Source organism: Paroedura picta, chromosome 3 (genome assembly GCF_049243985.1).
Source record: "Paroedura picta isolate Pp20150507F chromosome 3, Ppicta_v3.0, whole genome shotgun sequence".
In the NCBI taxonomy this organism is placed as follows: Eukaryota; Metazoa; Chordata; class Lepidosauria; order Squamata; family Gekkonidae; genus Paroedura; species Paroedura picta.
Window position 1 is genome coordinate 132,236,915 of NC_135371.1, and position 16,177 is coordinate 132,253,091.

At 42.9% G+C, this 16,177-nt stretch overlaps 1 protein-coding gene across 2 annotated transcripts; it reads left to right on the forward strand.

The window, feature by feature from the left end:
• The first annotated feature begins 48 nt into the window (after positions 1 to 48).
• On the forward strand, positions 49 to 7,796 carry NAT9 (N-acetyltransferase 9). 2 transcript variants are annotated; one of them, XM_077327914.1, is made up of 7 exons: positions 49 to 374; positions 1,683 to 1,729; positions 2,654 to 2,763; positions 4,000 to 4,140; positions 5,256 to 5,315; positions 7,263 to 7,357; positions 7,444 to 7,796. In XM_077327914.1, the coding sequence occupies exons 3-7, from the start codon at positions 2,667 to 2,669 to the stop codon at positions 7,588 to 7,590; spliced, it is 540 nt and encodes a 179-aa protein (XP_077184029.1). In that variant the 5' UTR covers positions 49 to 374; positions 1,683 to 1,729; positions 2,654 to 2,666; the 3' UTR covers positions 7,591 to 7,796. The 2 variants fall into 2 exon arrangements, with proteins under 2 accessions (XP_077184029.1, XP_077184028.1); XM_077327913.1 differs by having other exon boundaries at positions 50 to 374; positions 1,643 to 1,729.
• The last annotated feature ends 8,381 nt before the right edge of the window (positions 7,797 to 16,177 follow it).

Below are 16,177 nucleotides of genomic sequence, written 5' to 3' on the forward strand. Positions count from 1 at the left end.
CTACGCCCATTGGTTCTTTTCTACCGGCACATGACAAAGAGGAAGTGTGCATTTGCGAACTGCGCATGCGTGGACTGCTGTGTTGGCAGCTGCTTGGGACAGTGCTGGATCGAGTGAGGGGTCGGAGTTGTGATATTCGCAGGGGGAAGACGCTTAGTGGCTCCTGTCCGCCGCCCTTTATTAATGCTGAGCATTTTAGCCTGAATCTGGTGGTTAGGACTTGCTGAAGTTTAATCTTGGGTTGAAGCTAAGCTATTTTTCTCCAGGACATCCTCTCAGGACGACTATATTGCCTCCCCTCCTGCATCCCCACTTCTCAATGCACTAACGTGTGTTCGTACGGTTTCTTCGTGTTTAGATCGTAGATCTATTAGGTAATAACCATTTTCAGTCCATCTTTAAACTGCAGAGTGGGCATATGCTCTCGGGGGGGGGGGATGGGATGGCATCTGCTTAATTCACAAAGTGAGAAAGTAAGGAAGGATTTGTATTTTTAAACTTGGGCTCTGAATATCAACAGTGAAATCCTAACAGGGTCATACCCTCCTATGTTAATTTGAGTCAAAGGGATTAGGTAGGCGAAACTCTGTTTAGAACTGTACTGTAGGTAGAGTACTGTTTGTCCTGTACATGACCCAACCAAACACATACATACTATAATATAAGGCAAAACTGTTAAATGAACGAATTTAACTATGGCTTCATCCAAATGAGTGTCCAGGCCCTTATTGTTGTCCCTAGCAGAGGACCTGCACATCCACCCACAAGTCCCTTCTGGTGTTGGATGTTTCAAAGTGGGAACCACTTGTCAGCCACAAGTCTCACTGGACAAAGGCTTTTCCTATACCCTTGGAACATGGTGTGAGTGCCACACTGGGGAATGGTGCTCAGCTTGCTGTAGTGATTAAGAGCAGTCGAATCTGGAGAAGCTCCACATACAGCCATCTGGATGACCTTGGCACAGTCACAGTTCTCTCAGCCTCACTCACTTCCTAGATGTCAATTGTGGGGAGAGGAAGGGTAGGCAACTGCAAGCTGCTTTGAGACTTTGGGCAGTAATAAGGCAGGGTCCTCAAAACAGCTCTTCTTCAGTTTCAATAAATCTAATCAGCCAATCAGTTCTTCTTCAGAAAAAAAAACAGATTTTTTTGTCAAAAAGCCACGTGGCTTTTGAGTCACTGAGTATCACTGATGTAGGATATGAAACTGTTGCTTTGTTGTTTTTTAATAAGCGAGAGGATGCCAGATGAAATGTAATAAACCTGTTTTTTTTTTTTAAACCAGCTTTGTATAGGACTGGATTAGCTTGTAGAACTTACTTCTACAGAATATTGTGACAGGCAATGTAGTTGCACTGAAAACAGCCAGTTTACAAAATAATGTCCGTTGTCTGAATACATGTTAAAGATGTACGCCTGTAGTTCCTGTTTGAAATAGCTAGTGTTTAAAGTAAATGTGGAATACCAAACTGTATGGCATCATTTATAGTTTCATTAATCGCACACTGTGTTTGTTCATCCTCTGTATCTACTCTAGAGAAATAAAGAGCAAAAGAAAAATGTATAGTGAATACTGCCTTCAGTTGTGATCTACATTTATTTTGTCAAGTAATGTCTTCCACTAATGTATCCTGTTGTTTCAGGTTTGTGGCTATGAGGATTAACCAAAATACTGTATTACAGGGGAAGAGAGTGACTTTGGTACCATACACCTCTGCTCATGTACCAAGGTAGGAAACAGGTTTCCATCCCCACAAAACATAGTAGTTTGACTTAGGAAGTTACATGTTCTTTCTGAATTTTGAACATTCAGAAGGAAAACGTGTATAATATCTCATTTCTATTGACAAAAGAACATACAGAGACGTTGTTCTTGACCACTAGGCTCAGGATAGCTGCAATTGCCCAGTTCAAGCTACTTCACTGAATTAATGGAATATGTATATAACTGTTGTAGAATTTTTTTTTAAGTTTTTGGAATATAATACGTAGAAAGTATAAAAAATTATTTCCAATTTTTCCCCCTAGTATTAAGGTGAGTGATTGATTCCATAGTACATCCAGCTTTGAAACCTTCACAGATAGACTGTACAGTATAAGGGGAACTGGTAATGTGAAGAATAGATAAATGGAGGGAGGGAGAGAGAGAGAAGCTCACAAGCAGTACAGCAGAAGATCCTGGCAATAATGAAGATGTGCTCTACAGACTTATTAATGGCTGCCAGAAACTGAAATGGGAAGGGAGTCTTCTGCTGAAGCTCAATAAAGCAATGCTTGGCTTTTTCTTACCCTCTGTCCCTTTTTCATGGTCAATTGTATTGATTTTTGATCCTGAGAGCCGTTTTGGGAACAGCAATTTTGTCTAAAAAGTGAGATAAAAACATAACATGTAAAATGTTGGAAACTAAGTTTTATACAGAGATTATACATTGCAGGGTATCAGGATCTTTCTATCACTCTTTCATGCCTCTGTGATATTTCTAGATAGTGAATCCTGGCTTATTTGGGATGAGGAGCAAGGGTTATAGTCAGACTGATGTTTATATGTCTTCATACCTGAGTTGAAGATAGGTCAGTTCTCCAGCTTCCTCCCATCATGTATAGTATGATTGACCTGGAAAAGGGCATGTTTTCTTTCTTGTTTTTCTCACTAGATACCATGAGTGGATGAAATCAGAAGAGCTGCAGCGCCTGACTGCATCTGAGCCACTAAGCCTGGAACAGGAATATGAGATGCAACGCAGTTGGCAAGAGGATACAGACAGTGAGGGTTTTGAATATTTGCCAGGGCTTGAGAATGGAGTATTGAGCCCTATACATTGCTAAGTGCTAATCAAGGTTGTATATGAAACAAATGTATGTGATCAGGGGGGCACCAAGTGAACATAACTGATGTGTTGATGAAAGTTTAGCAGATTCTCACACAATGTGGTGACACCCAATTTTCTGTTTGGATTGTATGAACATGGCCTGTAGTCTTACCCTTAGGAACTGCTGAAGGACAAAATTATGCAAGTTGCAGGTGTCCAACAATCCAACAACACCCTGACATGACAATGATAACTACTTCCAGTGGCACTGGCAGACTAGTCGGATGATTGATCAACTATTAGGTTGCCTGTCACCTAGCCACAAAAGAATGCCAAAAAGCCAAGAATGCTACCAAGTCTTGAGCAGTTTATTTTTTTCCCAAATTGAGTCTACTTGCCCACTAGCCCTGCAGTAATCAAGTTCTGCCCTAAGCAGCCTAGCAAACCTTCTACTTATTCCCTTCTATAACCACAGACAACTCTGAACAGGACCAGAGTTATTTAATAGCTAGACTAGATGTTTCAAAATAGGAGTTAATTATGTGCTTTTGTAATCAAGTATGAAACTTTTTGATTATTGAAATACTATTTTCATTGTTCATGTTTTAGAAATACTGCACTAGTCAAATGCCCAACCCCAATCTGCAGTAACTTTCTCACAATCACTTCTGGGTGATCTAGAAGTTGTGCTCCACGGAGCAGTTTGACACAGATGCCCTGGGACAGTTGATCCTTAGCTTCTGCATCCCTGTACTACTATGTTTGTATGGTAAAGTATAGATGTAGAAAAATCCAGGGAGTATTTTATGACTCTGCATCCAGGCCTACATCTTTATGTTTTACAGAGTTTGCTGTAGTAGTCTGTGGGATTGAGTTCCTCGTGTTCTCTTAAAAGATTTGGTTCCTTTGGCTGATAGCAGGTGTAGCTGCTTGCTTTGTACTAGTTGTATTCAGGGATCCACAATTCTGGTTTGGCTTAATAGCCTGACTCTCTGTCATTTCCAGTCATCCCATTCCTTGCATGTTCTATGCTTGGATCTGCAGCAGAAGACTCACTTCTCTGCCTCTTCTTGAAGCCATGCTCTAAGAGAGACCCAAAACCTCTGAAATTTTTTTCTTAAAGAATTCTGGGGAAGGATAGGTGAGGTATCACCTGTCACATTGCTGAATCTGCTGCTTTATTTTTCCAGAATGCACATTTATAATACTTGATACAGAGAAGTGGTCCAGGCAGTCCGCCACAGAGGAAGATTGTATGGTGGGAGATGTAAATTTGTTCCTCACAAACTCTGAAGATTCAACACTGGGAGAGATTGAAGTCATGATTGGAGGTAAAACTAATACTTCAACAATTTGTTCCTCTTTCTGCCCTCTAATGCTGAGGCATTCAGAAAAGTTGTTGAAGATTGCCTGTTTATCCATCAGGAATAGGCCACTATGGCTGAAACCAGCCCAAATACAACTGAGTTATGTTCAGGCATGTGTCTTATACATATGTTTGTGACACTGCAATTTCAACATGGCTTACAAGCCATCCTTGGGTGCTTAGTGCAGACTTCTTCCCATAGTCCAGCAGTTGTCAGATTTTTTATTCGTTTTCAAGTTTTCAGAAGCTAAGTATAGAGTATTATCTATCCGAAATCAATAGAAGGCTGAGGATACAGTGAAAAGGATAGGCCAGCATACAACTTTGAGTTCCCTGAAAGGAGAGATTCCTGTTCTAGAAAGGCCTAGAAACTCTTAAAAGCTTTGTCAACTTTATTTATTTTTATATTTATATACTGCCGCTCTCAAATGTCTCGCCACGGTTTACAGAATTCATAATTCATAGAGATCCACAGCTGACAGCGTCGGGAGCGGACCTGGCCTCAACCATATGCCTGGTGGAAGAGCTCCATCTTGCAGGCCCTGCGGAAAGCTGACAAATCCTGCAGGGCCCACAGCTCTTCTGGGAGCTCGTTCCACCAGGTTGAGGCCAGGGCTGAAAAAGCCCTGGCCCTGGTCGAGGCCAAGCATATCCCGGGGATCCTGGATCACCAGTAAATTCATACCCACAGCCTGAAGAGCCCTGCAGGAGGCATAAGCAGATAAGCAGTCCCGCAGCCGGACTCAGGCCACGTATAGCCTTAAAGGTTAAGACCAGAACCTTAAACTTGATCTGGTAACCAGTGCAAATGGCGTAGCATCAGCTGAATATGGGCCGGGGAACTGGGATTGCTGGTTGACAAAGCAGTTGAGTGGCTCTTGCCCAAATCACTTTGCTGGCTAGCAGCTGTGGGAGTCATGTAGCATCTAGCTGCCATCTCTTTGCCATTTTACAGCTGCATGAGTTGGGCACTACCCAGGTGAGTTACTTGGCTGGTATGAGGTGAGTGACTCACGCAGCAAACTGGATAACCAAGTGCCAGTTAATAAAGCCTTTATTACTATTTGTTCTCCGTTTCAGAGGCGAGCTACCGGGGCAGAGGTTTTGGTAAGGAAGCCACTCAGATCATGATGTCCTATGGTAAGAATGATAGCATTGGTGGATATAATGAGAAGCAATAGAAGCAGGCTCATTTAGGCTTCTGTACACTTATGAAAGTGTACACACTGGGAATCTGCCCACTAATGGCAGAATGTAGGAACTTCTACAAAACTGTTCCTGCCTTGTTTTTCAAGTTGCAGATTGTATAGACAACTTCTTTAAAGGCTTTACAAATCAAGGGAGAGTATGTATGTGTGAAGGTTGCTCACTGGCAGTCTCCAAGCAAAGGTTGGATACACACTTTTCTTGGATGCTTTAGGATGCTTAGAGCTGATCCTGCGTTGAGCAGGGGGTTGGACTAGATGGCCTGTATGGCCCCTTCCAGAGCCTCTTGTGGCGCAGAGTGGTAAGGCAGCCGTCTGAAAGCTTTGCCCATGAGGCTGGGAGTTCAATCCCAGCAGCCAGCTCAAGGTTGACTCAGCCTTCCATCCTTCCGAGGTCGGTAAAATGAGTACCCAGCTTGCTGGGGGGTAAACGGTAATGACTGGGGAAGGCACTGGCAAACCACCCCGTATTGAGTCTGCCATGAAAACGCTAGAGGGCATCACCCCAAGGGTCAGACATGACTCGGTGCTTGCACAGGGGATACCTTTACCTTTACCTTTATGGCCCCTTCCAACTCTATGATTCTATGAAGGTTCCAGTTATTTATTTAGGCTGTTCTGTAAATCCATTAATTTTTACTTACTGTAATTCCAATCACAAATTACCTTCTACTCCTTCTGCCATGTTTCAAGCCCAGTGTTTATTCCCTTCCTTCCCTTATACAAAATTGTAAGTAAATTTTGCATTTTATAAAATGTCAGACCACTACGGTATCTGGAACAGTCAATTTTAAATCCCCACTGTGATCTGGAAGCTCATTATTTCACTTTGGGCTTATAACTCTCTCTCAACCTAATCTATGTCACAGGATGGTGGTTTTGAGGATAAAATGGGAGGGGGGAGTAGTAAGTTAAATGTTGCAAGATACCTTAAGTTGAAAAGATGGGTAAGTAAAAAATATTAAAAACCCACATACTCTGAAACTTCATCATAAATAGACAAATCAGATATTTTCATGTGACTTAAATGCATCAATGCAGAAAAAAACTAATATGCTTAAAACCTAATAAATATAACATGTCCTAGAAGACATAGCAAATAGGAGGAGAAAGAAGAAGAAGAGTTGGTTCTTATATGCCGCTTTTCTCTAACCGTAGGAGGCTCAAAGCGGCTTACAGTTGCCTTCCCTTTCCTCTCCCCACAACAGACACCCTGTGAGGTGGGTGAGGCTGAGAGAGCCTCACTGCTTGGTTAGAACAATTTTATCAGTGCCGTGGCGAGCCCAAAGTTTACCCAGCTGGCTGCATGTGGGGGAGTGCAAAATCAAACCCGGCTGTTCAGATTAGAAGTCCACACTCCTAACCAATACACCAAACTTTAATTGCTGAGATATGCCTCTCCCCCTTTTTTCCCTACTTAAAAAAAAATTGCACGTTGTGAATTCAGAGCCACTGATATTCTGCCTACATATCAGTTATCCAGATTTTGCTGCTATCCTTCCTAAAAGTCCACAGCAAAGCCTGTTTGGGAAAGATCAGAGAAAGGCAGGGAAACCCTGGGAGAGGCACAAATGCACCACAATGCTATAGAAATGCATGAAAAATTAGCACTTTCCAACAGCATTGGTCAAAGGGACAAATAATCTATGTGGAAAGTGTTATAGGAAGAGCAGTTACAAGCAGGACCTGGAACATCTGTGCACAAATCTGCATGATTTTTAGGTTTCTGTTTAAAGACAAATTATTATTTTATCATTATTATATTAGCCTTGCTAATACTGCTTGTGTAAGAAGCTGTGAAATCTCATTTGCCCGTGAACACTATTTTCAGTGTGATTTGTAGATGAATGATAGCTTTATTTCTAATCTTTTTGTCTCGTAGGAATGACGCGGCTGGGACTCATCACCTTTGAGGCTAAAATAGGATTAGAAAACAAAGCCAGTATCAGCATGTTCAAAAAGCTTCACTTTAAGGAGGTGTGACAATTAATTGTCTTGTCAGCGGCATGCAAAATGGTATTTTGTTCCAGAAGCTAATTTGGATTATGTTCTGTATTGCCTAGGTGGAAGTAAACAGTGTCTTCCAGGAAGTTACTCTCCGACTAAGGGTGGATGAACAAGAGCGAGGATGGCTACTTGAGCAAACCAGCCATGTGGAAGAAAAAAATTACAATGTCATGAAACTGCAGAACCGGGCTTGTAATAGCTGACAATGTTTATGGATGCATGGGCTTCCTAACTCTCCCTCAAGACTGGATTTCGAAGCATCAGTGATACCTGAAAATCACTATGAGACTGTACTGGATCAGAATTCAAACTATTATTTTCCTACTCTCCATTCTCCAATGTCTGATTTTGTTTCAATGAACTGCTTCTTATTTGGAAAAAAACCCGTATTAAAACTGAGTACATTCAACAGTTGTTTACAGTGCAAATACCATCATACTTTTTTGTGGCTTACTTTGGCTTAAATACTCCTGCCCTACATACAAACTATGCTTACAGTATATCAGCAGGGCATTTTTTGCTTTGATTAAGTCCGTGCATAATCTGAGCAGTTCTTTCACTCTAAGAGTCAAAAAGTAGTCCTGAAAACAGGAGCTTGGGAGGAATAATGAGCTGCTTTATATTCCCAGCTCTTCAGCAGTGGTGTTTGAGAGAAATCCTGAGGAACTAAATGGGAGACAGATAAAGCAAAGAGGACTCTAAGACAATGGGTTGGAGCCAATGGAGGGCTTCCTGGCAAGGGACTGGATTTTCTACAGTTCTCTTCCTGTTGTGGGGGGGGGGGGGCTGTCCCTCAGGAACAGCATTTCAGAACTATTGGGGACTATGGCAAGAGCAGGGAGGCAATAAAGTTGTTCCCCATTGATAGAAATGTTCTTTTAATGGAAATCTTCAATAAATCAAAGCCTCTCTGTTTTCTTGTGTACAGGTTTCCACATGAAAACTTATTAATGTTGTTTCAGAAAACTCAGTTCTGAAAGGATTTGGGAATAGAAGGCCTGAATTCTGGCATAATATTCATTTGGCATTCTCTGGTCAATAGGGGTGTGCATTTGGGTATCTTTCAGCATCTTAAATGTATCCAGGTTTTCTTGAAAAAACTTAAAAAATCTTGGAGATAATTATTACTGGTAGATCAGCCTCTCAGCTCTTTGTTGGGCTTCTCAGTTGTTTGTTTTGTTTCATTAAAGTTAAAAGGGAGCTGCAGAAGATACCCTGAGGATCAGGCTAGGGGAAGCAGACTGTGCCTGCCAGCTCAGCTTTGGGCTGGCTTCTCATGCAGCCTGCTTTAAACCAGACTGTATGAGAAGCTGTCCCAGCCAGCACTGGCATGCCTTGGAGAGACTACTCCCCAATGCACACAAGATCTGGGTCAGGCTTCTCCTGCAGTGAAGATTAAACCACACTGCAGAAGAAGCCCAGCTAGCCTTAGGATCAGGCTGGCTTTTTTTTTTTAAATCCAGTATTTTTCTTCTTGGGTCTGTGTGACCTCAAAAAATTCAGGATTTCAAAAAACAAACAAAAAAAAACATTCAAATACCAGTATTGGGATCTGGGATTTTTCAGAAATACAAAAAATACCCCTCAAAAATACCAAATTAAAATATAAATTGCACAGCTACTGATCAGGCTCCTGCTTGCATTGAAGGATGTGGCATGTTGTATGATTCTTTGGTCTCTCCTGTCTCTTTTATAAAAGTATATAGAATTACGATCAAGTGGTGTTTAACCAGTGCTGTCATTCTCCCTAGGCAATGAAATCAATTCTCTGGGCTGGTTCACACATTGCAAAGTCCATGTGGCTGCCATGAAGACTCTGGATTAAATATGCACTTAGTTCTATGCTGGGAAATTACTTTCTGGGTATATGTGTATCCCAATTTGTATTCGAATCATGGATTATAAGCATAGTATAATTGAGGGGGGATTCAGTTTTCCTGAGAAAACAGGGATACGTTTGGAGAGTTCAAGTAGATGGCAAACCCTAGATCTGTCTCTGAAGAACTTCAAAGCACTGATATCCCTGTTCTTCACTCTTTGATCTCCTTTTGTACGAGTAGCCTAGCCATGAGGTAGTTCCTTGGCAGACGTTGCCTGCTGATCTCTGTTCAAGTACAATGTCCTTTGTGTACTATTTGGACCCTTCAGTAGCACTGCAGGTGGAGATTGGGACTTTCTAAGCTCTAAGTCTGGCCAAAGCAGACTTCAAGAAGGTGCTGTAAGTTCTTGGCAACCCTAGCTGAGTTCTTGAAGCAAGTAGAACTACATTTTCCACTGGAAGGTTCTTTTTCTGTCCCTAATTCTCTTAAAGGTCTCTTCTAGGCCTGTCTCCAGCTGGCACACATCCTCCAGCAGTTTGAGGATCTCATTGAAATGCTCCAGGAGATCATTAACTGCAAACAGGAGGTAAGGTAAAGGTAAAGGTATCCCCTGTGCAAGCACCGAGTCATGTCTGACCCTTGGGGTGACGCCCTCTAGCGTTTTCATGGCAGACTCAATACGGGGTGGTTTGCCAGTGCCTTCCCCAGTCATGACCGTTTACCCCCCAGCAGCAAGCTGGGTACTCATTTTACCGACCTCGGAAGGATGGACGGCTGAGTCAACCTTGAGCCGGCTGCTGGGATCGAACTCCCAACCTCATGAGCAAAGCTTTCAGGCGGCTGCCTTACCACTCTGCGCCACAAGAGGCTCCTGCAAACAGGAGGTACTCCTGGTAAAAACTAATGTTGCATCAATCATGGCCAAAGCTCTCAGGAAGTGCCAGCTCTTCAGAACTGAAGCCAGAAATGATTGCACTTGTACTGCAAGAGTTGATGCTAGGAGAAGGAAAGCAAGGTGATTGGGAGTTTTCAGGAGTTCCAAGGAGTCCATCCCTTCAAATTTCACTTTGTGATAGAACAGAAAAACAAGAATCTGTTCAGTGACAAATGCCTGTTCCTCAGATGGAGAAATACAGAAGCAACAGTGCTTATTTATAACCTACTCTGTACACAAAATGGAGGGGAGCTCCACCCATCCTCTAACCCCCCCCCCCTCAGTGTGAGTGGTTCCACCCTTTTCTTCAAATGGGGAAATGCAAAGCAGCATCTTGGCTATTCACAGTACAATAATGAAGCAACTGCGGCTTCACTCCCCTTAAGCAGAATTCAAGAGAGTCCTTGAAATATTCACAGTTGATCCTTAACCAAGACAGCCAGTGTGATATAGCAGCTAGTGTTAGCCTAGAACAGTCTTTTTAACCCCTGAAACATTCTTCAGGCTTTGAGAAACCCCAGAAGTGGCACAACTGCAAAATATTTGGAAGCGTAGCTGTGTACATGCCTACCCAGCGGCCCTCCCCTTCTCATCCCCTCCATGCCCATTGCTGGACATTTGGGGAGAGGTGGGAGAGTCCGCATGACCATATATGGTTACATCACCTGATAAATGTTTCACAATTTTAAAAATGTATTAAAAATTAACTCCCACTTCTTTGGGAAACCCTTCCAGAGCTCTCAAGAACCCCCAGGGTTTCACGAAACCCTGGTTGAGGAACCCTGGCCTAGAACTACAGAGAACCAAGGTTATTCTTGTGAAGACAACAACAATATTATAAGCCTCTTTGGATTCCCATGGGAGAAAAATGGTATATAAAGATCTCAACAATAAATATATTTTTTCCCTTTCAGAGTCTCCTTCTGCCTTGAGCTATGTCTGTTTAAGAGTGCTTAAACAGAGTGCTCTGTCAAAAAGGCTTAATATAACAGGGCACAGTATGATGCAACACAAACAGTGATGGTGTCGTCTACAATGAAGGAATTCTGTCAGCAGAATTCACTAGTCACTAAAGGCAACATACTAAACTCAGGTTTTCCTCATGTGCAAATTGTGAATATGCCCCCACAGCAATTCAGTTAAGCAGTGCATAGCACAACCTAGCTCTTATTGGGTGCTTTCAAAGTTATTCGGGTTTTTGAGGATCAAGACAGATAATATTAACTATCTATGCACATTTGGATTTTAGATGGACTTCATTTGACTTTGATGGGCAATTTTGATTCATATGTTCCCAAGTGCAGTGAGGCTGAGAGAGCTCTGCGAGAACTATGACTTACCCAAAGTCACCCAGCTGGTTGCATGTGGAGGAGGAGAGAGGAGTCAAACCTGGTTCTCAACCACTATACCAAGTGGGCTTTTAGGATGATCAGCTCTATCTTACTGGGAAATTAAGCTTATTTCCTGCAAGTGTGCTCAGCTCCTCTCATCCGTACTGTGCAATCTTGTATTTATGCAGGTCCTGCTGCCTCACCTTATAGTTTATTTCTACCTGGAATGAGAATTTTCATCAGTGTTCAGAAAGTGTGCGCAGGCTTCAAAAGTCCTCAGAGGCCAGCAGTTCTATCAAAGAACAGAGTTTCTCTTTAACTGGTCCCTTTGTTCACAAACAGTCCTGCAAGAGAAGCAGCAGTTCTGCTTATAGAAAACTACTCTCACCGATTTTGGTCTATTTACCTCCTTACCTCTCCTGCTGACTCTACAGATGGAGCTTTCAGCAGCCTTTGTTTGTTCACTCGTTCATTGTTTATTTATTAAGGCAATGAAAGGCTGCAAGGAAGCTATGATACAGCCAGCTTCAGATGGAGCAGATGGGTCTCCCTATGCAGATTAATTAGACAGCACATGAAAGGAATGATATCTCAAGTCACAGTGTCAGTGACAACTCTGAGGACATTAGAGCTCATTGTTAAAGAGAAGTTACACACCATTCTGGTGTTAATGGGTCAGGTTAATGCCTTCCAAAACAGACTCCTTTGTTCTGGACAAAGCATACCAATTGTTTTAATGTTCTCTTTTTAGACAGGATGAAAAATGTTTTCTGCCCCTAACGAGCTAGAGAGAACTTCACCAAAACTGTGACAGGGTTGTACTGTTGGGGTTGCCAGGTCCCGTTTGGCCACTGGTGGTGGTGGTGGTGGGGGGGGGGAGATTGCCAGATCCAGGTTTTAAAACTCCTAGGAATTTAGAGGTGGTGCCTGGGAAGAGCTGGGACCTCAGTGGGGTCCAATGCCATAGAGCCCATCCTCCGAAGCAGCCATTTCCTCCAGGAGAATTGATCTCTGTTGTCTGGGGGTGAGCTGTAAAACCAGGGGATCCTCAGGCCCCACTTGGAGGCCAGCTTCCCTAGCTATTGTGAAGGCAGGACACAGGAATAGATCAACCCTGCTCAGATATGGAGACTCAGAGGCTGTCATCCTGAAATTTTTTATTGTAGAGTTGTTCTGGAGCATTCCCCATTAACTTGAAGTAGGGAAGCATCAGGACCTAATTCCAGGGCTGCAGTCAAAGCTGTATCCTGGCTGCTTGGTCTAGCCTACTTTGATATGTCCAAGAAACAGAATCCAGGATAGGTATATGTAGAAAGAAGCAATATTAATTCTCGGCAGGAACACCCATAGTGTGTGCCTTCACTTATTCCCTCCCATATGAGTAAGTAAATGCCATTCACATTCATGAGGAAAAGCAAGTACTGCCTGTGGGAATGCTGTTGCAGAAAGACAGGGAAATGTCCTCTGCTTCTGGCACTGGCCAGGAGCTCACTGATGGGGATCCAGCAGAAAAGCCACGCGTATCTTGCACAGAGACACAATCCCGTACCTCCCACGCATGCTGCCAGCACCTCCTTTTCCACAGAGATACAATCCACCACAAGGAAGGTAGATCTGCTTGTCTCATGTATTGAATGACATGTTGCAGATACTCAGAAGGGTCCAGACCTAAGCAAAGAGAACAAAAGACATTGTCACCAATGGTTTACTGTTGTACACTGTTGTGAGACGGCCAATCAGAGAGGGGCAGTAAAAAAATCCAAATATAAATAAATAAAAATGGAGCCTCCATACTCATGTAGCAGATGCCAGGGAGAAAAAACAGGGGGCTGCCATCAACTTGATGACCTGCTCATGAGTACCTAGAGAGTTTATTTAATTCATTTCATTAGATTTCTAAGATGCCCCTCTCTGAAAAGGTCTCAGGGCGCCTTACAGTGTGATAAATATTTTTACTATAAAAGCTTTAAGATCTTAAAATTCAACTGAAACACTACAATCGCCCTGTCAGTTATACCATCTTTCGGGACAGATGTTGAGACTGGGGAAGTTAAGATAATTGACCTTTCTTTGAGGGCAGGGAAATAGCTCAGGCAAAAGCCCAAGGAGGGGATTGGGGGGGTGGGGCTTTCAGGTGGTAAAGGTGCAACCTTGGCTTTAACCAAATGCCCGGTGGAAGAGTTCGGTCTTGCAGGCCCTTTGGAACCTTGAGAGCTCAGTAAGGGCCTGGATCCCTGACGGCAACTCATTCCAAAGGGCCCTGCCTCTGGTTGAGGCCAGGCATACTTCTCTGGGGCCAGAGACAACTAATATGTCGGTATTTGCAGAGCAAAGAGCTATCAGGGGGCATATGGGGAGAGATTTTGCCTCAGGTATGCGGACCGCATATGGCCTTAAAGATGAAAACCAGCAGCTTAAACCTGATCCAGAATTCAACTGGCAACCTGCCTGTTGTAGATTGATTCATATAATTTACTTGGTTTATAGTCAGCTTTCAAGGCTGTATTTCAGATGTTTTGACCATACCAGTGTTATCATGCTAGGTGTGGAACTTTTAGATCAGTGGTCCCCAACCTTTTTCCGGTTGGGGACCGGCGGGGCAACTGCCCCACCCGCGCAGCGCACATGCACGATGCGCAGCCTAAATCGGCTCCTGATTGAGCCTCAGTTGACTCCAAACAGAGAACGAGTTATGTGTGTAAGCTAAGTAACCTACAACTTGTGCCCTCAAATTCCCAAGGGCCGTACATAAAACCACTAATTTTTGTTTCATATTTTTGGTGGTAATGTTACATGTACTTTTAAACTTGACCTAGTGTAAAGCCTCCGCAAGTCTTAATCCAGCCCTGATTCTAGTTGAGATGATAAAGCAGCCAGAGAGGCCATTCACACTCATCCTAAATGGAGAAGAGGTTCCTGCCATGGATAATGTGCCATCAAGCTTCGGTGCAGCCCTCTTGCAGATTTTATGATAGTGCTAGCGGCCAGTTAGTTGTTGATTATTTTGTTAGGGTTTGTTGTTTTTTTAACTTATTACAGAGGGAACATTTGGATCTTCTGCTTCAGGCACTGAAGTCTATCTCCAGGGACATTGATGTTGAAAAAAGGGGTCAGGGATGGGAAAGCAGACATGCCACCCAAGCTCTCAGTGCTGCACTAAGGTGATCCACATTCTTCAGGCTGCTGACATGCAGGGAGGCCATGGATGGAAATCCAGTCCTTCATTTGTTTATTATATTTATGTGGATGGAAACCCAGTGGATGGAAATCCAGTCCACACCAGACAAAAGACCCTGACAGACTGTGAGAGATGGAAATCCATCTGTGGATGGAAATCCAGTCCTTTATTTGTTTATTATATTTATATACCACCCTCCCCGAAGGCTCAGGGTGGTTTACATCAAACAGGAGCAATATAAATAACTCAGTTTATAATAATACAATAATAACAATAAAAAACATTATGGAATGATAACACAGGGGAGAACAGATTCAAAAGGGTAGCCGTGTTGGTCTGAAGTAGCATAATAAAATCAGAGTCCAGTAGCACCTTTAAGACCAACAAAGATTTATTCAGTGTGTGAGCTTTCGAGTGCAAGCACTCTTCATCAGGCTATGATCTCCTTACATGACAGGGAACATATAGCAAAAATCAATTATGGTACATCAGGAGACTATGTCACAACCAAATACAGCCAATAAGTCAACACTCCTTCATGTCAACCTGTCTTTCAAAATCCTGGAAAACACATAACAAAAACACATAACATATCTGTCTGGGCAAAATGCTGTGAAATGTATTGCCACAAAAACAATAAGAAGAGTTCACTTGTGCACAAATTTAAAAATTTGTAATGAGAAATAAAGTCCTTACTTTATTGAGTACGCTTATAATAGCCTGTGAAGATGGCATCACCCCCTGGGCATTGCCTTGCTGGCCCAAACCCCACAGCTTTGATCTGCTCTTCTCCTTCAGCTGTTCATTGCCTTAAATTGTGTAAGAAGGTCAGGCATGGTGAAAACTAAGGTTCCGGGAGGAAAGAAAAGCTGCTATTCTCTTGAAAATTTGTCTTGAAGCCAATATTCATAATTATGTTCATGAAATCACCAGGCCTTACTTCCAAATCAATGAGTTTAAGAGCAGAATGCTTAAACTCTACAGTAAGTGTGGATGCAAATGACATCTCCTATGGTGTGGCAAAGTCACAATGCAAAGGTAGCCAAGTTACAAAATTAAACAATAACATCAAAGAATTAGAGACCCTGGCTAGTATTTGGATGGGAGACCTCCAAGGAACACTAGAGTTCCTGACATGAAGGCAGGCAATGATAAACCACCTCTGAATGTCCGTTGCCTGGCTGCCTCACAATTTTCAGATCTCCTAGCTGTACTACACACCATACAACCAATTGACAGACAGAAAGACAGACACTGGACTCCAAAATAAGCACTTGTAAGAGAAAAGTTGGTTCTTATATGCTGCTTTTCTCTGCCCGAAGGAGTCTCAAAGCGGCTTACAGTTGCCTTCCCTTTCCTCTCCCCACAACAGACACCGTGTGAGGTAGGTGAGGCTGAGAGAGCCCTAATATTACTGTTTGGTCAGAACAGCTTTATCAGTGCTGTGGTAAGCCTAAAGTCACCCAACTGGTTGCATGTGGGGGAGTGGGGAATTGAACCCAGCTTGCCAGATTAGAACTGAGGCTG